The sequence below is a fragment of the Salvia miltiorrhiza genome, chromosome 3 (genome assembly GCF_028751815.1).
Source record: "Salvia miltiorrhiza cultivar Shanhuang (shh) chromosome 3, IMPLAD_Smil_shh, whole genome shotgun sequence".
Taxonomy (NCBI): Eukaryota; Viridiplantae; Streptophyta; class Magnoliopsida; order Lamiales; family Lamiaceae; genus Salvia; species Salvia miltiorrhiza.
Window position 1 is genome coordinate 9,169,788 of NC_080389.1, and position 23,302 is coordinate 9,193,089.

Consider the following 23,302-nt stretch of genomic DNA (forward strand, 5'->3'; position numbering starts at 1 on the left):
TTCAAGATTCTTAGTAATAATCTTATAATTATAACTTAAGAATGTTAATTTGATTAGTGATTCACTCATCAATCATCACTAATCCAAGATTATTACTAAGAATTCAAGATTCTTAGTAAGAATCTTATAATTATAACTTAAGAATGCTAATTTGATTTGTGATTCACTCATCAATCATCACTAATCCAAGATTATTACTAAGAATTCAAGATTCTTAGTAATAATCTTATAATTATAACTTAAGAATGTTAATTTGATTAGTGATTCACTCATCAATCATCACTAATCCAAGATTATTACTAAGAATTCAAGATTCTTAGTAAGAATCTTATAATTATAACTTAAGAATGCTAATTTGATTTGTGATTCACTCATCAATCATCACTAATCCAAGATTATTACTAAGAATTCAAGATTCTTAGTAATAATCTTATAATTATAACTTAAGAATGTTAATTTGATTAGTGATTCACTCATCAATCATCACTAATCCAAGATTATTACTAAGAATTCAAGATTCTTAGTAAGAATCTTATAATTATAACTTAAGAATGCTAATTTGATTTGTGATTCACTCATCAATCATCACTAATCCAAGATTATTACTAAGAATTCAAGATTCTTAGTAATAATCTTATAATTATAACTTAAGAATGTTAATTTGATTAGTGATTCACTCATCAATCATCACTAATCCAAGATTATTACTAAGAATTCAAGATTCTTATTAAGAATCTTATAATTATAACTTAAGAATGTTAATTTGATTAGTGATTCACTAATCAATCATCACTAATCTAATATTATTACTAAGAATTCAAGATTCTTAGTAAGTAACTTATAATTATAATTTAAGAATGTTAATTTGATTAGTGATTCACTCATCAATCAACACTAAGGTTATGAATGGTGTATAAACTAGATTGATAAAAAAAAAAAAAAAAAAAAAATTGAAAATTAATAATAAATTAATTAATAAATATTTTTCCGACATAAAAATAAGAACGGAAACGAGCCCAATCCGTAATTAACAACATTTTTTGTATATCATCTCGACATATTCTAAGGTTATGAATATATATGATATTGTATATTGAAGTAGACTTTAAATGAATTAATAGATACTATATATATCAATAATACGAGTGTTCTGTACTGGTGACCATTCGAAAAGAACTTCAAGGTTAAGCGTGTTTGACTTAGAGCACAACTAAGATGGGTGACCGACTGGGAAGTTCGTCTAAATTATGCAATACTGTATAAATACCGAAATAAATTGTGGATATACAATAAAATAAATAAATAAATAAAATAAATAAAAATAAAAAATAAAATAAAAAAAATAAATTAAAAAATATTACCGAGGGCAAATGCCGTCGGTAATGCCGTCGGTAATTACCGACGGCATTTTGCCCTCGGTAATATCGTGAACAACTCCGGCGTGTGCGCCACCACCGTCCGGTGAAAATTACCGACGGTGACCTCGCCGCCGCTAATTACCGACGGCAAACGCCGTCGGTAATTTTCCGGCAACTCTCCGCCGTTCAACGGCGGTATTTAACGGCGGAAATGCCGGCGGCTTCGCCGCCGTTAATTGCCGGCGGCGGCCGATCGCCGTCGGTAATGGCGTTGCCGACGAACCGTTTAGCGACGGCGAGTTGCCGCCGGTAACGCCGCCGGTAACACTATTTACCGGCGGCCGTCTTTTGTTACCGACGGCATTTCGCCGTCGGTAATTCACGATTTTTTTGTAGTGGTCGTCCGGGAGGGGGCTAGAACTAGTGGGGAGATCGCCCTAGATAAGTTGGCCATATCAAGATTAATATTGCTTTAGATTGAAGTTCATTACGATCCATCGAAATCTAGTCCCTAGGATAACTTTCCTTCGAGTCATTCTCCAATTTATTAACTAAGTTTATCTTGTTGTTATTTTATTTACTTGCTTTATTTAGCTATGTTTTAGTTCTCAACACCTCTTCATCTTTGGTTGTCTAAATAGATTGAAAACAACTCATTAATAATATTTAGAAGTTTAAATTCACCAATCCTTGTGGAATACGACCTTGCTTCCCTATATTGCAACTACACCGTGCACTTGCGGCGTAGCGAAAATAATAGCGAACAGATGATCACCCCCATAGCGGGGCGTTTTAATATTGACATCACCGAGGAGCCAATCTCCCAAGACATCCTCCTGGACCGGCGTTGCCTCGTGCAAAATCATTTCCTCGCCGCCGGTCCCCGCTTGCTTTGGGTCCTTAAGGAGTACAACCATTTGGTGTACTTCCCTTTGCCCACTCCGGCTCTCACCACCATCTTGGGCCCCGGAGAAGTCACCAACCTTGGCTTGAAAGAAGCCGCCCACCTCGCCTCCATCATTCCAAATATCCATGCCGCACAACACGCCCCCGAGGGCGAGGAGGAAGAGCAAGCATATGAACAAGGTGGTGCGATACCTCAACCACCCCCGGCGTATCTGGGATGGGGTGTCGGATTTGAGGATAGGATGATGGGCCGCTTCGACACCTTCCAAGCCGCCAATATAGCCCGTTTTGATGCAATTCAAGAAGAGCAAAAAAGGCATTACGAAGCCTTCTTGAAATATCAAGAGGAGGAGCGGCGCCGCTATGAGGAGCACATGCGCCACTTCCACACCTTCCATGGCCCCTTTCCGCCGCCGTAGCCGTGCCCGTCCCCGTTGTGAGTTCGAGACAACTTCTCCTTCTCTTTTCCTCCAACCTCATTTCCACTTTGTGTGAAATAAGTTTGGGGGGAGGGGAAAGATGGACTAGTTGTCTCGTTTATCTTGTGTTTCTTGCATGTTTTGGTTTTATCTTGTTTTTGTTGTTGTTTTGAATAATTGAAAGATTGAGACTTTTTGATGTTTTGGTTTGTGTTGGGATAATTGTAGCAAATTTTGTGAGGATGACTTGTTTGTTATTGGGCTTATGATATGATTGTGTTTTTGAAAAGAAATTGTTATGTGTCACTTGTTGATTTTGCATGTCGGGTTTGAACTCGTGACGATGAGCTAAATGTTATACCTCCAAGAACTTGAAAATGAAAATGAGCTTGTGAGAATTGAGCCTTTGATTGTCATACAATTACAATCTCATTTTATTCTTGAGTGTAAATTATTTGAGCATGTGTGTTGATCTCTAGAACTTGCCATGAGTCCTCTCTTGAAAATAAAAGTAGATGTGTTGTTAATATTGAAGTGATTTAAGGCCATCTTTGTTAGCCACTTAACTCAAATTGTGTCCAAACTCTCATATGATCCTAGTTCACCCCTTTTGTGCCTTGTAGCCTTTCTTTGAATGAACCAATAATAAAGGGGTAGAACCTAGAGTGTTGGTGGTTGCTTTGATAAAGAAAAGTTTGGGAAATGATTGAAAGTGCTTATCAAGCTTTGATTGAGTGAAACTCACTAGTCCCCTATGAGCTCAAAAAGAAAAAGAAAAAGAAATGAAAATGAATATGAATAAAAGAGCATAAAGGGGAGTGATTTACCTTTTGAATCATGGCCATGATAGATATCACTAAGGATGAAAAGATGAAATGTAGGGATTTTGGTTTTTGTTTGATAAGAGAAATAGTGAAGTCGATTTGTTCATTATGATTATTTGATCGTAGGATGAGTCACTTTGCCTAAAAACTACTCACCTTACCAAAGAGCCCTCATTACAACCCAAGGAAAGCCCTTTTTGATCTTTATTTATAACATATTGAAGTATAGAGAGTTAGGATAAATGGCAAGCCTATGGAAGATTGCATGCATGATTCAATTTGAGTGCAAACACTTCCAATCTAAACACTTGAGAGTTGAGTGCATAATTGAAACATCCACCCTTGTGAGGATTCAAGCTTGGAGGCCATAATATTGAACTTTTCATCACTTGTGATCTCTTGAAATGCATGTCTACTTGTGGTACATTTGTGAAATGATCTTGAAATTTGAAGCCCCTTGAAATAACATCAATTCATGCTTACATGTTTGTTTACTCTTATTTCTTTCTTTTTTTTGTCGTTTGGGGATAAACAACGCTTTAAGTTTGGGGGGTTGACAAACATGGATTTCATACCTCAATATCGCATGAATTGTTGTCATTCTCCCCCATAAATCGATTGCTAATATGTGTTTGTATCCCAATTTTGAGTTTTGTTGAGTTTTGATGCTTGGTGTAGCTTTTGAAGTGTTTTCAGGGTAAATCAAGAGTTAATTGGAGAATTGTGGGAGCATTAGAGTGAAGTATGTCTCGAGAGGAATCCGTGAGCGCGAATGGAGCCTGAATCAGAGCTCGGACGAGGGAGAACGGAGCCGACAAAGCCGGCTGCGCAGGACCCCACGGCTGCGGCAGCCGGCCGTGGCAGAAGATGCCTGAACCGCGGTCCTACCCGCGGCCGCGGGCCCGACCGCGGCCCCCTGCGCCCCGAGTACAGAACGTTTTTGAACATCTCCCGCGGTCCGAGCCGCGGCCGCGGTCCCCGACCGCGGCCTCCTCCCTTTCCAGCCACGTTCCCAACCGCGGTTCGTGCCGCGACCGTGGGGATAAGGCGGGGATCCGCCCTTTGGTGGGCCCAGACGCGAATTTTGACTCCAAAACCCCATTTTTCCCCCTTTTTCTCTCATTCTTCATTACTCATCTTCTCCAACATTCATTACACACACCAACCCTTCCACTCCCAATCTTCCATTCACAACCCTAGCTCCATAACTACATTCTACCACCCATTTGAAGAAGGCATTGAAGAGGAGAGAGGATTGAAGCAAGCTATTCAATAGGATTTGTTCTTTCTTTCTCTCTCTTTCATTTATGCTTCCTTTGTTATTGGGTATGTTATTGTTGAACATGATAGGCTAGTTTCTCTTTGATTTGGGGATTAGGCTAGATGATTATTGTAATGGATTGATTATTTGTGCTCAATATAAATCTTGTTTGTTCCTTTGCACTTTATCTTTTCAAATCCTTGCTTTATTCTTGTATGGTTTGTTGGCCACATTCTATACATTTCTAATTTGCACTTTGAATCGGGAGAGGATAATTGCAATAGATAAGGTGTTTGAAACATATCAATTCGATAACCGGGAGGTTGAGAGTTGGGTGAGAGTATGTCGATCTTTGTGTGCTTTTGGGAGTTATAGGTTAGAAGTTGACCGGGGACGGCAACTATAACCCGTAATCTACCGTTCTAGTCGTCCGGGAGGGGGCTAGAACTAGTTGGGAGATCACTCTAGATAATTAGGTTCGTCAAGATTAGTATTGAGCTATAATTGAAGTCCTTTGCTTAACCATCGATGCCTAGTCCCTAAATCGTCTTAATCATCTTATTAATCCACTTGCTTATTTGGTTTTATTTGTCTTTGCACTTGTTAAGTAATTAGTAGATAATCAAACCAATCACTCCATCGTTTAGTCTAAATAGTTATAGCATAATGACTTAGGATAATCACTAGATTGAACTACTAATCCTTGTGGGATACGACCTTGCTTCCATATATTACAACTACCCGTATACTTGCGGCGTGGTGAAAATATTAGCGAACAAGTTTTTGGCGCCGTTGCCGGGGATTAGTTTAGTTTCATTACTTGTGATATTTTGCTTCATTGTGCTTAACTACTTTAGACATTTTACTTGCTTTAATTTTTGTTTTCTATTTTAAGATTGTGATTTGACTCTTTGTTCTTGTTGGTTGATAGGTAGTGTATGAACACAAGGTCTAAGGATGCACCTCTTATACCTATAGACCTTGAGGTTGAAGCTTTTTGCCGACACAACAAAGCAAGAACAAGAAGAGATAGAGAGTTGGAGGAAGTTATGGCGGATAATCACGACTTAATCCGTCAACTCCAAAGGCAATTGGAGGACATGCAAGGGCAAATCAATGAGCAAGAGGCTCAAAGGAATGCACCACCACCACCACCTATTAGCAATATGTTCCAACCCATTGTCCAACAAGGAGGAGTGCATGCCCCGAGAATCAATGCCAACAATTTTGAGCTCAAGCCGGCCCTCATAAATATGGTACAACAAAACCAATTCGCCGGTCTTTCCCAAGATGACCCGAATGGACATCTTGGAAACTTCTTGGAGATATGCGGCACCATCAAGATAAATGGAGTTCCGGAGGATGCCATTCGACTTCGACTCTTCCCCTTTTCGCTAAGGGGCATGGCCAAGACATGGTACCAATCTTTAGAGGGTGGTTCCATCACTACATGGGAGAAAATGGCTCAAAAGTTCCTTATCAAGTTCTTCCCTCCAAGTAAGACAATGAAGATGAAGAAGGACATTGTCCAATTTCATCAATTCGATGGAGAAACCTTCTATGAAGCTTGGGAGAGATTCAAAGAGATGATAAGGAAGTGTCCCAACCATGGTTTGGATCAAAACACCATTATTTGCTCATTCTATACCGGGTGTAGTGGTGAGATGCAAAGAGACATGAATGCATCGGCCAATGGAGCATTGTTGGAGAAAACACAATAGCTTGATCATGATGTAGACCAAGATCACCTACAAGCCTTTCAACCAAATTGCCTCTTTAGCAGCTTCTGTCAATACCATATACTCTGCTTCAGTTGTAGACAGAGTAACTGTAGCCTGCAAAGTTACCTTCCAACTAACAACAGAACCACGAAGAGTGAAGACATAACCAGTCATAGATCTTCTACTATCAACATCTCCAGCATAGTCAAAATCAGAATAACCAGTCATAGAACAGTGAGCATCACCTCCATAAATGAGACCAATATCAGACATACCTCTGAGATAACGGAAAATCCTCTTCATAGTTTGTCAATGCTCATTTCCAGGTCGTCCCATGAACCTGCTGACAACACTAACAACATGTGCAAGATTTGGTGTAGTGCAGATCAAGAGTGTATAATATAAGGTTAATTTATTTTCATTAAAAGTTACTACCTCGGTCCACCAAGAGTGTAGCACTTTTGGTGGACACAGTTTTTTTTTAAAAAGTTGGTAAATGTGTATAAAGTTAAAATAAGCGATTGTGGTTGAATTGAGTTGATGGGGTCATGTCCCAAAAAAAATGTGCTACACTTTTTGTGAAGCGCCCAATCGAGTAATTATGCTACACTCTTGGTGGACGGAGGCAGTACTAAGCTATTATTACTAAACCTATAATTTGTCTGAAATGGTTACTAATTACCTATCATTTGTATCATTTAAGGTTCAAATTCATTTTTCTAATAATTTAATTTCACGTGGCAATTAAAATACCACATAATCTTATTAAACTAACTAACCACCTTCTATGATAATCTAAACAAATAGTACCACTATAAACATCAATGACTGACTTAGTGGTCCTTAAGAAATTAAGGACGACCTAGCAAAACACCAGCTGACTCTTTCAACTGCATATCACTCATTTTCACCACATAAAAATCAGCAGGATAACAAAATCATGCACCTTCACAAGAACATTTTCCAAAAGACCCTCAGGATAAACACACGACCCATAAGCCAATTGAATCACAACTCTAGTATCTACTAACTCCACACCAGATAGGCTATTATATAAACAGCTAAAGGCATGACATTAACAGAAGCACCTAGATCACAAATAGCATCACTACTAGAAAAACGCTCATAGATAATGGATTTTTTCCGTTATCTATGAGCAAAAAAACCGTTGTGTATAGTAGTGTTATCTATTCTATACGTCATACACAACGGTTTCAAAACCGTTATGTATAGTAGCAAAGATAACGGTACGATGCGTCATACATAACAGTACGCATCCGTTATCTATAAAGGTTATACATAACGGTTTTTCACCGTTATGTATTAAGATTTTTCCGTTATGTATTATTTTTTTTTTATTTTTTTTTATCATAGTTAACAGTTTTTTGCACTTTTTATAACGGTTTTAACCGTTATCTTTGATAGAATACATAACGGTTTTTCACCGTTATGTATTAAGATTTTTCCGTTATGTATTAATTTTTTTTTTTATCATAGTTAATAGTTTTTTGCACTTTTTATAACGGTTTTAACCGTTATCTTTGATAGAATACATAACGGTTTTTTGCACTTTTTATAACGATTTTTTGCACTTTTTATAACGATTTTTGCACTTTTTATAACGATTTTAACCGTTATCTTTAATTAGAATACATAACGATTTTTTGCACCTTTTATAACAGTTTTTTGTACTTTATATAATTGTAGTATATTTTTAAATTTTGCAATTTTTATAAAACGACAAAATGATAAAATCAACGATAACAATATTATATATCATCCAAAAAATTCATACATTATTATACAAATGAACCAAATATCAAGTATACATCATCATTGAGGATGAGAAGATTTGTCAGGATGAACCATTAAAGAGCCATTACGGAGGAGTAAAGGGAGCCATTACGGAGGAAGCAATCTAGACAGGAGAGGACAACTCCACTATCCGGCTGCCTGACTCCGCAGTCAGGAAAGGTCGGGCATTCTTCAGCTTCGTCGTATACTTCAGAGTCCGAGCTGGAAATGTTTCCAACACGGGTGAAATGAACTACTTTGCTACCCCCAACAAAGATACCTGCGCAATCACAGATCAAAAGGTCTAAGCCACACCATATCTACTCATTTATGGGAAAATGCAGGTATTCCTCTGCACAAGTAAGTTAAACGCAGCAGCATATCGAGCACAAGATACACGAGAGTCGAGAACACAATCGTGCAAAAGCTAAAGAGAAGCCAACACTATCTTTGCAGCCACCTCATATATAGCTAGAACAGATAAATAAGAAGACTCTTAACATATTCCTTAAATAGCTTATCATCACACAAATTTGCTATATCCTCATCACTCCAACAATTCGAATTCTTCCTCGAAATAGCTTATCAGCACACAAATTTGTTTCATTAACACGATTTCCTCCTCAAAAAATGCTGTATGAAGCAGTACAACTAGTCAACTACTAAGGTTGCATTGAGAAGCTAAATCATACATCATATAATTCATTTTGGCAATTGAAAATCAGCTCAATTGTGCCATATTTGGTCTATTTAACACTGAGCATCTCCATTATCAATGTTTCATCTCAGTGAAAAGTAAATCAAAAACTCATTTATCTGGTGTCCTTGGATCTGGCTGATTGAGGATAGCTACTCAATCGGAAAAAAACGAACTAAAATGCGCAATTTCGAGGGGGAAATAAATGAAACTACAAATGAAATGAGTCAATCTGAGAAAGAGAATCGCATAATCAGAATTCAAGCAGTTGAAATTGAAATGACAAACTGAGCAAAATTCAAAATTAGGAACCGTGATGAGAGTAAGCGAAGACTGCTCTGTAAGTGTAGATATGATCCCCGGGTTTGATTTCATGCCTCTCCACTCTGTTAGTCAGCAGACCCATCCAATGCACCTCAAAAGATGACTGCAACTTCTTCAGCAAGCCTCGGAGAATTTGAACATGTTTTTGAGCAATGCTTCTGCAGTTCTACTTATCTGCTGTGGCCCCCAAAAAAGAGGCGAAAACATTGCGACATGATTCCCACGAGTAGTATAATGTTTCTGCATTGACGCCATTAATGGATGTTGCCTTTTCTGGTTATCTGCTGTCTATTATCCTGTAAATCTTTAAATGCTTTATTCAACTTAACAAAAGCTTGGTGAGCTTGAGGATGAGAAGATTTGTCAGGATGAACCATTAGAGACAACTTCCAATACCTAAACAATAAAATATCAGCAAACAACTTCATCCAGAAAAAAATAATGTATACAAGTCAATAGAGCAGGAAAAGATGCAAGAATGGCCAAGTGAAGAGAAAGCAATTACTAAGCACTGCAGTTCCACCTTTAGTACCCAGCATATGGACTATCTGCCTCGGCACCAATTATTCTTGTAATCTAAGCATATAGCAAAGCTGTCAGGCTATGCAATAATGTTGCAATACAAGCTATCAATTTACATGAACAAAGAGTTTGTGTTATTGTATCAAAAACTTAATAACTATATAAAGTCAGCTGGAAGGACAATAGAAAGTAACCTCCTCAAAACGCTCAGCTTCATTTGTAGACTCAGCTTCTTTAACAACAGCAGGAGGTGGAGGTCCTATAAATAGATCGTCGTCTCCATCCAACTCAGCCTCTCTGTTGATCATTCCCATATATTAATACAAAATTACAATGGTGGACTGATGATTCAGCTTTTTAATATATAAATTATAAAAAAAAATATATGAAAAGGAATTATAGAAATCTTTTACATTCAACTAAAAAGCTATGAGCTAGACCTTAGTTCTGCTTCAGCTTCTGTTAGCTTGGCTGCTGCAGCAAGTAGGTCAGCGGATGGCATTTCAGGCCCAATGACCCTGCAGGAACCAGCAGCAAGATCATCGAATAATACAGGTACAAGCAAGCTCGAATAACTAAACCAACATGGTAGGCTGCATTTAAATAATATTTGAGGTCCAACATCTTCTCAAATCAAATAATGTTTCAGGTAATGCTAAATAGGTAAAGTTTTTACAGATCCATAACCTTTCACATTATACTGAACCTCTGAAATATATGAAGAAAACACATATAAGAAAGGTAAAGTTTCCAGTAATACCTTTTCTGTCCGGCAGTTAGGATCACAACTATGGTTTATAAAGCGGCCCAAATTCCCTTTAGCACATGCATCAATTACCTGAAGCATAAGTAACATATGCATCAATTACCTGAAGCAAAAGCATCAAATTCCAACAGAACATGATAACCAAATATCATCAAGCATGGTAAAGGTCACAATCAAATTCTAAAATTGGAATATGCGCTTTGTCATCAATAGAAAAGGATACTAGAGGATATCATAAATCAAATCATCTTTGGAGCAAAAATAAAGAATGTAAACATACAAATAAAGCCCTAGTTCAATCGAGACTTATTAATTTCACAATTAAAAAGCCCTAGTTCAATCGAACCTGGAATCGCTGGCGCTGCAGAAAGCAAAGCAGGGGCTCGCCGTGGCGAAAAGAGAATGGGCGGCGGCGCAACGAAAAGCGAAAGGGCGGACGACGGCGACCAGATGTTGAGAGCAGATGAAGGGCGGCGCCTCGGCGAGCAGGGGTGGCGGCGCAACAGGCAGAGGAAGGGCGAACGACCATCCTCCTTTTGCAGAAGTCAGCTTCCCCCTTTTGCGGACGTCAGCTTCTCTATTTCCTGAACGACGGCGACCAGATGTTGAGAGCATATGAAGGGCGGCGCCTCGGCGAGCAGGGGTGGCGGCGCAACAGGCAGAGGAAGGGCGAACGGCGGTCCTCCTTTTGCAGACGAACGAAAATTTTGAGGAACCAAACTTGCAGAGGAACGAAAATTGCAAAGGAACGAAAATGTTAGGCGCGAAAATGTTAGCTGAAATGAAATAACCTAAGGCAAAATCTATTCCTTTTTCTTTTTCTTTTTTTTCACTTTTAATATTCAATTTTTGGTATTTAGATTTTTAATTTAGATTTTATATAAGTGTTACTTAATGATAAAATAAAAAAATGTTATGATTTTTTTTATTTTTCAAAGTCTATATCTAGGAATAAATTCAGATTTTAGGATAAACAATTTATATGTTATTTTTTAATATAATATAATATAATATAATATAATTTTAAAAAAATTAATAAAAAAATTTATACATAACAGTTTTTAGATACGCTCAAACATAACGGTTCCAAAACCGTTGTAAATGACTCTTATACATAACGGTTCTCTAACGTTATGAATAAACCGTTATAAAAGATGGTCATAGATAACGGTTCTTTAACGTTATGAATAAACCGTTATAAAAGATGGTCATAGATAACGGTGGCTTAACGGTTTTGTAATACCGTTATGTATGCAACTAATAGATAACGCAATAACATAACGGTTTTTCAAAAACCGTTATCTATGCATATAGACAACACTACATAGATAACGGATTTTTCCAAAACCGTTATCTATTCCTAAAAGTGCGCTCATACATAACGGTTATCTATGCACTGTTATGTATGTAAACTTTTGTAGTAGTGCATGCTCAATCTTCGTATCACCAATATAACAAGACAAAGAAAACATACTAGGGTCCTTGCACTTGGGTGACAGCTTCTTTTGTATCACAGCTGATACATTCTCACCAATCAAAATCTTACGAGAATTTGAAAGATTGCAGAAGGAATTCAAAAAGAAGAATGCAATGACGCTGCGATATCTTCAATAAGGTGTTGGAAAATCAATTTTTTCACACATTTTTTGTGTGAAAAATGCCATTGATGCTTGGGAAATATCGAGACAAGAATTTCTTGGAACCGAAAAGACAATCTCCTTAAAGCTTCAATCTTTATGTGGAGAGATTTTGACAATCTCAAAATGGAAGATCGTGAGTCAATTCGTGATTTTTCTTCACGAGTCGCGGAGATCGTAAATCAAATCAAAAGTGACACAATTGAAGATAGACGTGTCGTGGAAAAGGTGTTGCGATCTCTTCCTCTAAAGTTCGATCATACAGTTGCTGCAATCGAGGAGTCCAAAGATCTGTAAAAGATGATCGCGTATGAATTGACGGGTTCGTTTCTTGCACATGAGCAAAGAATCAATCGATCGGATAAACCGTTACTGAATCAAGCTTTTCAATCACAACTGAAGAAAAACAGTTCTGGTAACAATTCTAATTGTCTTATTTGCAAGAAGTTAAACCATGAATCCAAAGATTGCTACGTCAGATGCAAAAGATGCAAAATCCCAAATCATTCACAAAGGGATTGTTGGTTTCAAAAGAAAAATGAAAAAAAAAAGACACGCCCCACCCTCTAAAGAGTCCTAAGCAGAATTTGTGTTCTATTCCTCTATTGATGAAAGTGTTTCTAACATTTATGAATGTTGTGAGTTTTGTTTGATTACACATGAACTAGAATACCTTGAAGAATCATCAAAGGACGAGCATTGGAAGAAGGCTATGCACGAAGAGATGTCCAACATCGAGAAAAATAGAACTTGGGAGCTCATTGATTTTATTGAAGAAAAGAAGATTATTGGGCTAAAAGAGGTCTTCAAAATTCAATGAAGAAGGCGAAATTAAAAAATACAAGGTTCGACTTGTAGCAAAAGAAAATGCTCAAGATTCGGCTGATGTTCTACCGAAAGAAGCTACCTCCGACTAATTCGAGAAGTTAAAAAAGCAAGTAAAGATTACAAGGTGTTAAATAATATACTTTGTCTCTTGACCTTTTGAATACTAGTTCATATTTAGTGTTGGATAGGTTAAGAGTCACATTCATAAGTGCAATATCTCAAGAGTCTCATGCATCTATTAGGCTATTAATTTGAAGTCTCTAGAATAATCCATTGCATACTATAAATAGTGTTGCTTCTCATTTGTAAAATGAAGAAAAAAAACATATCAAGTAAAACTTAAGTAAAATATATGAGTGTGCTGTAGCAACTCAAGTAGAACCCCATTTCTCCCTAAATTTTTCCTATCATTGCTTCCGGAAAACCATTGACAGAGAGTGAATGGGAATAAGCTCTTAAATCCATTGCTTTGGGCGTATTGCTGCCGTTATTTGAGTCCAATTATCAAAAAATGGATGCAGAATCCAAGCCATGCTTCTTGCATCTGGCCTTCTTTAAGGAATATATAGTTAGCAAAAAGGAGGCCATTGACAGACTTTTTCAAAAATCGATAATAATCGCACAAATCATGTAATAGTGTATTTTACACTGTTACACACTTTTGACGTAAAAGTGTGATTGCAAAAAAATGTGTAACAGTGTAAAATACACTATTACACACTTTTTCGCTTCTAAAAATGTGTAATAGTTTTATACTGTTGCACACTATAAGGGTATTTTAGTAAAAAAATGCTAGTATTTCCATATTTTTATTTGTATAGCTAGAATTTCATATGACTAAAAGGTTTTGGCTACACTAGGGTGTTGCCTCATCTTGAAAACCTAATATTAAGAGGGTTTTGTTTCAGAAGCATGCCTTGTATGGACAACCTTGGTATTCTACGAATTATTCGTACACTCAAACTAGAAGGGCTCCTTCCCATGTTACCAAGTGCCTCTAATTTCCCTCGATTACTTGAATCGTTGACGTTGGTTAATAGCTGTCTTGATGAAGACCCCCATGCCAATACTAGCCGCGACGTTACCTGTCCTTAGGCACCTCAAATTGCAGAACACATACATTGGTGAAGAAATGGGTGATCTCGAAATACAGGAATCACCTTGAGGTCTTGTGCATGCAAGACCTGCGGAATGTGAGAGAATTTGAAGTTGGAGAAGGTAACTGTCAAATCTCAAGAATTTAGAGATCAAGAATTGTCCACACTTGGAAACGCTTCCGGAAGAGATTGGGGAGATGAGAAAGTTGGAGGAGTTAAAGATGGTGACAACCAAAACCATTTCAACAAAGATCCGAAACTCAAACTTAATCTCCGAAATTAGGTAGTCTTCTGATTTTCGGTTGCATTTGAATGGTGATAATTAAGAATTACCTGTTAGGTACAGAATTCGGCATTGATCACTGTCATTATAACTTGTACTTATGTTTTAGAGACTTTAATTTTTTCTTACTGTATAAGAGCTTATATACTCACCAAGAAAAATCAGCAAACGTTCAATTCTTGTGTTATTGATAGTGTGGGTATTATTTATACACTTAAATTAGGCACATATACATTTCATTTTTTCCCTTTAACGATGAGAAGGGAAAACCACGGTTGTTCTGTTTCATTTCATCAACATGCATACACCATATATTCACATGAAATTAAAAATGTCATCCATAACGAGATTATATATATAACAAGATCATGGACGTTAGATCGATCTTTCACAATTATATAAAAGAATGTTATTCGTTACAACTAATTTAATTTGTTATTGCTACAACATATATGAGTCAGGTATATGGAAGAGAGGAGAAAAAACACTAAAATCATAATCATAGTCGGAATCTGTTTCAACCATGAATGGCTGGGTCCAGAAAGTATCATGAAATCCATCAGAATTTTGAGTGGTGATGGCTGATACGTTGGAGCAATTTTGTTGCGTGGATGAATCATTGGATTCCAAAATGAATAATTGAAGAGGTGAGATGTGGCTTAATTTTGGAGCAACAGAAGAAGTAACTACACTGCTGCAGCTTGAAAGCTCTTGGTCTGATGATTTACTAGGTTTGCTTTGATCACGATAATTCTTGTGATGTGCATGCCAGTAGTTCTTTATTTCGTGGTCTGTTCTTCCAGGTAATTCTGCTGCTATGGCAGACCACCTATTTAATGTTAGACATCAACCCATTAAGATCTTCTTTTGCAAAATATGTTTAATTAAAAGAAAAGAAAACAAAAATAAAAGCAAAATAATACTCCCTTCATTCACGGAAGGATTTTCTAAGAGGGAGTGACACGAGTTTTAAGGAAAAAAAGTTATTGAGTGTATTGAGATTGAAGAAAAGGTTTTTGAGTGTATTGGAAGTTGTGAAAAAATGAAAAATAAGTAATTATAAATGGTGAAGTATAATCCAAAAATAAAAAGGAAAGTTTTTTTTGTGGACGTCCAAAAAGGAAAGATATGAAGTTCTTTCGTGGACGGAGGGAGTAAGTCATTTCAAGCTAAAATAAGTACCTAATTTTTATATTTTTCTTTTATAGTGTGTATTTTTTGTCTTGCGATTTGAAAGTGGATAAAAACTGTATCATTAACCCTTAAACTAAAATCATAAGTTTTTTTAGGATAAGGGTGCGTTCTCTTTGGTTGTAAATTTATCATGGGAAAAGGAAGGATAAACAAAATTCCACCATATTTAAACCCTTCATTTCTTTTCCTACATATCCTACTTAATTGACTCTTACTCATTCCTCATTTACACTACAAATGAGGGATAATATTATCCGTCCAAAAATGATGTGATAATATTATCTATCATTTGTAGTGTAAATGATGAATGAGTAAGGGTCAAGTAGGATATGTGAGAAAAGAAAAGAAAGATTTAAAGTGTAAAATTTTATTTATCCTTCATTTTTTCATGATAAATTTACAACCAAAGAGAACACATCCTAAAAGTCATAAGTTTGAATCCTACTCATATCTTGCAGTGGAACAATCTAACCAAGTGGTCTCCTGTGAACCGGTTTCATGGTGAAACCAAATTCACAATGACACTACTTCAACATAAAAATGACACTTTAAAATGATAAAGTATCATTTGTATGCTCAAATAGTGTCACTATAAAGCCGGTTTCAGAGTCAAGGGATTTTTTAGGACAGTAACTTAGATTGATTTGAAAATTAGGACAATAACTTTCGGACTTGTAAAAATAGGACACTAATTATTTTTTAGAGTAAAATAGGACACTAATTAATAAGCGTCGTAAAAATAGGACATTTTTCAGCCGATAATTGGCTAAAAAATGTCCTGCGGATGCAACACTTATTAATTAGTGTCCTATTTTACTCTAAAAAATAATTAGTGTCCTATTTTTACAAGTCCGAAAGTTATTGTCCTAATTTTCAAATCAATCTAAGTTACTGTCCTAAAAAACCCTCGAACTCCCGGTTTCACCATAAAACCGGTTTCACAGGAGTTTTTGTGCAATCTAAATCATAGTAACATGTCTTTAAAAATTGTGGTCCAATATAGATGGCATGGATTTTTAAGAAAAAGTGTGATAGTTGGTTTGAGTGGAGATTGAATTTTCACACCTTTTTATAAAATAGTGAGATGAAAAGTACTCGCGGAGTCATTTTCATATAATTAAGGAAATACCAAATTTTTTAGATATATATAGTATTCCCTCCATCCCAACAAAAATGGTACATATTCCTTTTTGAGAAATAATAAGGGATGATTAGAAAACTAATTACATTAATTAAACTTAGCTCTGATTTGGGTTAATTTTCGTTTATTGGGTAATTGCCCATAAAAAAAGTATAATAAATTTGAATTTTGGCTTTAAATTTAAAAAATATATGTAAAATCATTAATTACTACATACATAATTAATGACAAAATTAAAACACTTAAACCCCTAAACATTAACTCCTTAAATTTCGCGTAAAAAAGAAATGCACCACTTAAATTGAAACGAAGAGAATAATATATAAGACCACAGTTTTCAGGGACGAGTATGTAGCTAGACACTACATACATAATGCATGATTGGAAAGTTCATACTTGTTTCCATGTTGATGATGAAGTTTTTCGATAAGATCTTTTTCTTCTTGGGTGAAACCCCCTCGTTTTAGGCCAGGTTTCAAGTGGTTCATCCATCGCAATCTGCAACTCTTTCCACATCTATTTAGACCTAAGAAAACACCAATCATTTTTCGTTAATTTACCATCGAATCTACTGCATAGATACAGTTCAGAGATCTATCAATACATTCATTAAATCCAAATAAAAACTAAAAAAAATCAAAATGTAATTGTAAAACCTGCAGAGTTGGGAAGCAATCTCCAGTTCGAATGGCCGAAACGCTCAACATAAGCTCTCAACTTATGGTCTTCTTCTTCTGTCCACGCACCTTTTGTCGTTCCATTTTTGTCAACGTAAGTACGTTTCACCATTTCACGCACGTTGTATCAAATCCTATGTGTTTTATATCGTCACTTTCATCTATAAATACTTCTTAATATAAGCAGAAAACAAGAGTTGTTGTGTTCATGGGGTCGGGGTCGGGGTCGGGTCGGGTCGGGTCGGGCCGGATGTAATATTTTTTTTTTGACTTCCAGGAATAAGTTCGAATTAACTAATAATTCAAACACTTTTTTGTCATTAATAAGCAACATGATTGATTATTTTAATCCAATCACACTCTTACGATGAGAGATATCAATCAAGTAAAATTAGCTCAAAATGATATAAATATCACGAAAATTTGTGATACACAAAATCTTCTGTACACTCGGGTGTACGGTACACCCGAAGTATTAGTGTCATTTCGATACAGTGAAGTGTCATTTAGTGTTAGTTCAATATAGTGTTTGTGTCATTTCGAGATAGTGTTATTTATATAACATGATACTGTCATTTATAAAACAAAGTATATACTCCCTCTGTCCACGAAAAAGTGCCCTACTTACCCCCTTTTTTTTGTCCACGAAAAAGTGCCCTGTTTACCTTTTTGTACATTCATACCCTTTACTTTTCAATTTATTTGCAACTTATGTCATTAATAAATCCACACTTTTATTTAATCTATGCAATTAACCCACACAATTAACTCACTAATTAAAACTACGAAACCAACTCCCCCACGCCTAATCAATCCCATTTATTTATTTATTTTCTTAATTTTCAGTTTATTTATTTATTTATTTTCTGAATTTCAAGTTTATTTATTTATTTATTTTTGAATTTTTAGTTTATTTAATTTCCAGTTTATTTATTTATTTATTTATTTCTAGTTTATTTATTTATTTTCTGAATTTTCAGTTTATTTATTTTCCATTTTATTTATATATTTATTTTCTGAATTTTCAGTTTATTTATTTATTTATTTTCTGAATTTCAAGTTTATTTATTTATTTATTTTTGAATTTTCAATTTATTTATTTTCCAGTTTATTTACTTATTTATTTATTTATTTATTTCCAGTTTATTTATTTATTTATTTCCTGAATTTTCAGTTTATTTATTTATTTATTTTCTGAATTTCAAGTTTATTTATTTTTGAATTTTCAGTTTATTTATTTATTTTCGAATTTTTAGTTTATTTATTTTCCAGTTTATTTATTTATTTTTTTCTGAATTTTTAGTTAATTTATTTCCAGTTTATTTATTTATTTATTTATTTCCATTTTATTTATTTATTTTCTGAATTTCAAGTTTAGTTATTTATTTATTTTTGAATTTTTAGTTTATTTATTTTCCAGTTTATTTACTTATTTATTTATTTATTTCCAGTTTATTTATTTATTTTCTCAATTTTCAGTTTATTTATTTTCGAATTTTCAATTTATTTATTTTCTGAAAATTTTATTTCCAATTTATTTATTTTCCATTTTTTTATGTATTTATTTATTTATTTATTTTCTGAATTTCAAATTCATTTATTTATTGAATCGGCACTTTTATTTAATGTTTTCTCATTTAAATGCTTTCATTTAATTCACCTAATAAAATAATGCCAAATAGTTAGTGCAAGATTAGTAAAAGTAACCACAATACATTAACACTACCCTTTTAGTCTTTTACACCACCTTTTTTAGCTTTCTTAAAACTCGTGCCAGCACCCAAATGGGGCACTTTTTCGTGGACGGAGGGAGTAGTTGTTAGTGTTAGTGCCATTTGGTATTAGTGTTCGCTAGTGTCATTTACACCTGATTGTACGGTACACCCGGGTGTACAGGAGACCACCTTTTATTGATATCCCAAAATTTCCATCACTTAATAAACAATCGATTAACCTATAGCTATGTTATTTTTATCTATTTAATTTAAGTTAATCTTCATAAGTAAACACCCTATAGGGATCACTCTAGCTGGCCCAGATGCATAATTAAATATTATGACTAATAAATCATAATTAAAAATTAATAAACTTCGATGAGTGGATTTTGAAAATAGCCTATTTCATATTGTAAACTTAAAAATTGTCCACTAAAATAAAAACATAAAAATATAGCCACACTTACCATTTTACCCTCAACTTTAAAAATTAAAAAAATAGCCACACACAATTCACAACCAAAACACATGCACCAATTCACAATTTTCTCTCAGCAAATAAGATTTTTCTACTCTCTAGAATTCACAACCAAAATCTCGCAAGCAATTCACAGATTTCTCTCTCCAATTTTTGATCCGATTTTATCCAAAAAAGTCACTTTTAACTCACAATTTTAACACATTATTCAAATAGTTACAGCTCATTCTCTCTCCAAATTTCGCACCAAAACGTGAATGCGAAAAGACATTCGAGTAGACAACTCTCCTGCATCACCGCCATAACTCTACAACGGCCACAGACGAACTCTGATCCACAACAATCTGCACCGCCACAAAGACGAACAACAACCGATGGAAACGACTGCAACCGCGCCTGAAATGGAAAATCCGAATCAAATAAAAGATTCGACGGTGGAAAAACAAATTTCTGGAAAAGACGAAAGCGCGAAGAAGAAACAACAAACTACAGAAATCGATCCGGCAGAAGAAAGAAGAATCATTCCGCAAGAAGACGACAGCGCGAAGAAGAAAGAAGAAACTACAAAAATCAACCGCGAAAAAGGATGTATGGAGATAGTTATAGCAAATGAAGCCGAGGAAAAGCGCGATGAACAAAAAGCGACTGAAAATACCGTAAGTTTTCTAGATCTAGATTAAATTCTGAAAAATTATATTTGTTAATGTTATGCATGCGATGAATTGTTAGAGTAACTCTTTGTAATTATTGTTCAATATATGTTGTGATGAACTATTCTAAAATTCACAAACAACAGGTAGTGATTTTTGGTTGTGAATCGTGAGATCAAGTTTAATAACTGTTTTACGAAAATTTCGTAAATATTTTTGAATATATATTAACATCAAACTGTTCTAAAATTCACGAGCAATATCTAGGGCTTTTGGTTGTGAATTAGAGCTAGGCATTTTGGTTGTGAATTCTGATATCAAGGTTAATAATTATTTTTGGAATATTTTGTGAATAATTTTGAATATACTTTAACAGCAAACTGTTCTAAAATTCACGAGCAATATTTAGGGCTTTCAGTTGTGAATTGGAGCTAGGGCTTTTGGTTGTGAACTGGAGCTGTGGTTGGTTGTGAATTCGAGCATTACATATTCAATTCACAACCAAGCCCAAGTATTGGTTATGAAATCACAAAAACACCATTCTTAGTTGAAAATTACAAAACATATATGTCTTGAAGCATGAATGTGCATAAATATACTATTGTAAATTGGTTGTGAATTGGTTGTGAATTGGAGATTGGTTGTGAATTCAAGCCTTAATAAGAAACTGTACTGATTTTTTTTTCTTTTTTTAAACATGATCTTAACAGGTTGAATGGAATTACAAAAGGCCAAACATGAGGGATATCAAATTCAAGATCAACTTTTACTGCAAAGAAGGAATATTGAACATAATTGATTCAGTGTTGAAGCTCAGGGGATCTGAAGCTCATAAAAAGATAACAAATTCTTGCTTTGGCCACTTCCTGAAGCTCCCAGATGTCATTAACAAGTGTGGGAGCGCTGTGCAGTATGTGCTGACGAGGGAGATCATCTTTGGCAAGGATGAGGATGAACTTAGCTTCATGATAAATGACAAGAGGCTAAGATTCAGACGATTTGAGTATGCTCTGATAACAGGGCTCAGATTTGGACCATCAACATTCAACAATGATGGTGAAGCACTCATTCCAGCCAAGTCACTGTTCGCGAGGCGATTCCACAACAAGTCTATGAGCGTCGAAACACTGAAGGAGCTGTTTGTAAATGGGAAAATTACAAAGGACAAAATGGATGATGTGAAGGTTGCCAAGATACTGGTAGTCTACTACTTTCTTCTTGGAATGGAACCTAAGAAAACAATGACGGAGCCTTGGTTATGGGCAATGGTTGAAGATGACAATCAATGGGAAAATTTTCCATGGGGAAGCTACAGTTACCAGCACCTGCTGCAGTACATGAAGAGCATAAAGAAGGAACCAACAGAGAGAACAGAAGGAAACAAGGATAAGCCAGATGGAATTCATTTCTTCGGATTCTCAATTGCTTTCTTGGTAAGCTTCTATTCATTAATATTGGTTGAATTACAAAATTTTATTTAGTTTTTTATCAAATTCTGACAAGTTATTTTTCATTGAATAGGCATGGATATATACTGCAATTCCACAGTTGGGCAAAACTTGTGGCCATCGAAAACAGGACAAGGAAATGCCAAGAATATTGAGGTTCAAATACCCGAGGACTAATTCTGTTGTGACGGAGGTCACAGGAAATGTAAGTAACATTTAAATACTTAAATAACATTGCATCAATATGTATTCATTTTAGCATGTTTAAGATTAATAAATTACTTCAAGTACTATTATGAAACCAAACTGATCTATAATTCACAACCAAAATTTCTCTTGGTTGTGAATTCCAGCTTCGAAGCTTGAATTCACAACCATTAAAAATATTGGTTGTGAATTACCAACAATTCACAACAAGCTAAATTCACAACCAGAATAAGCCCACTCTAAACATTAAACCATAAGTCCACTATAAACACTAAATTCACAAACAAACATTAAATACTTAAATAACATTGCATCAATATGTATTCATTTTAGCATGTTTAAGATTAATAAATTACTTCAAGTACTATTATGAAACCAAACTGATCTATAATTCACAACCAAAATTTCTCTTGGTTGTGAATTCCAGCTTCGAAGCTTGAATTCACAACCATTAAAAATATTGGTTGTGAATTACCAACAATTCACAACAAGCTAAATTCACAACCAGAATAAGCCCACTCTAAACACTAAACCATAAGTCCACTATAAACACTAAATTCACAACTGAAGTGAACTGAAACTGAACTGAATTGAACCCTAAACCCTAAAAATTAAACCCTAAACCCTAAAATCTAAACCCTAAACCCTAAAACTAAACCCTAGTTGTGAATTCACAACTAAACTGAAACTGAACTGAATTCACAACTGAAGTGAACTGAAACTGAAACTGAACTGAATTCACAACTGAAGTGAACTGAAACTGAAACTGAACTGAATTGAACCCTAAACCCTAAACCCTAAAATCTAAACCCTAAACCCTAAAACTAAACACTAGTTGTGAATTCACAACTAAACTCAAACTAAACTGAACTACAAATTATATTTCACAACCAATATTTATGTTGGTTGTGAATTCGAGATCTGAGCTTGAATTCACAACCATAAGAAATATTAGTTGTGAATTATTGCAATTGTGAATTCACAACTAAACTGAAACTGAACTGAATTCACAACTGAAGTGAACTGAAACTGAAACTGAAACTGAACTGAATTTAACCCTAAACCCTAAAAACTAAACCCTAAACCCTAAAATCTAAACCCTAAACCATAAAACTAAACCCTAGTTGTGAATTCACAACTAAACTGAAACTGAACTCTTAAAAAATAAACACCTACCAACTAACTATTGTTTGGTTGTGAATTAAGGCTTACAAAGTTCAAACTCAGTCTATAAATGACTCTTATTTATATATTTCAACATTTACCAACTAACAATTTTACATTGCAGTTGCATGAAATAATTTTACCAGATTCAGAAGAATCTGAAACAGATTACTGGCAGTCTGTCGAACCAG

The 23,302-nt window shown here is 35.1% G+C and overlaps 1 protein-coding gene, 1 long non-coding RNA gene and 1 other non-coding gene across 3 annotated transcripts; all 3 read right to left on the bottom strand.

Moving 5' to 3' along the window:
* Positions 1-6,276: 6,276 nt before the first annotated feature.
* On the bottom strand, positions 6,277-6,383 carry LOC131019295 (small nucleolar RNA R71). The gene has a single exon (XR_009100213.1). It is a non-coding gene; the product is annotated as a small nucleolar RNA R71 (small nucleolar RNA).
* Positions 6,384-8,453: 2,070 nt separating this feature from the next.
* LOC131017410 (uncharacterized) lies at positions 8,454-10,355 on the bottom strand. Its single transcript, XR_009099598.1, has 4 exons — positions 10,267-10,355; positions 10,021-10,123; positions 9,293-9,880; positions 8,454-8,563 (listed from the first exon to the last, which is right to left on the bottom strand). It is a non-coding gene; the product is annotated as an uncharacterized LOC131017410 (long non-coding RNA).
* A 4,523-nt stretch (positions 10,356-14,878) lies between these two features.
* Positions 14,879-17,561, bottom strand: LOC131018273 (transcription factor MYB30-like). Its single transcript, XM_057946996.1, has 3 exons — positions 17,429-17,561; positions 17,169-17,298; positions 14,879-15,266 (listed from the first exon to the last, which is right to left on the bottom strand). Exons 1-3 carry the CDS (start codon positions 17,559-17,561, stop codon positions 14,879-14,881), a joined length of 651 nt encoding a protein of 216 aa, XP_057802979.1.
* Between the last annotated feature and the right edge of the window lie 5,741 nt (positions 17,562-23,302).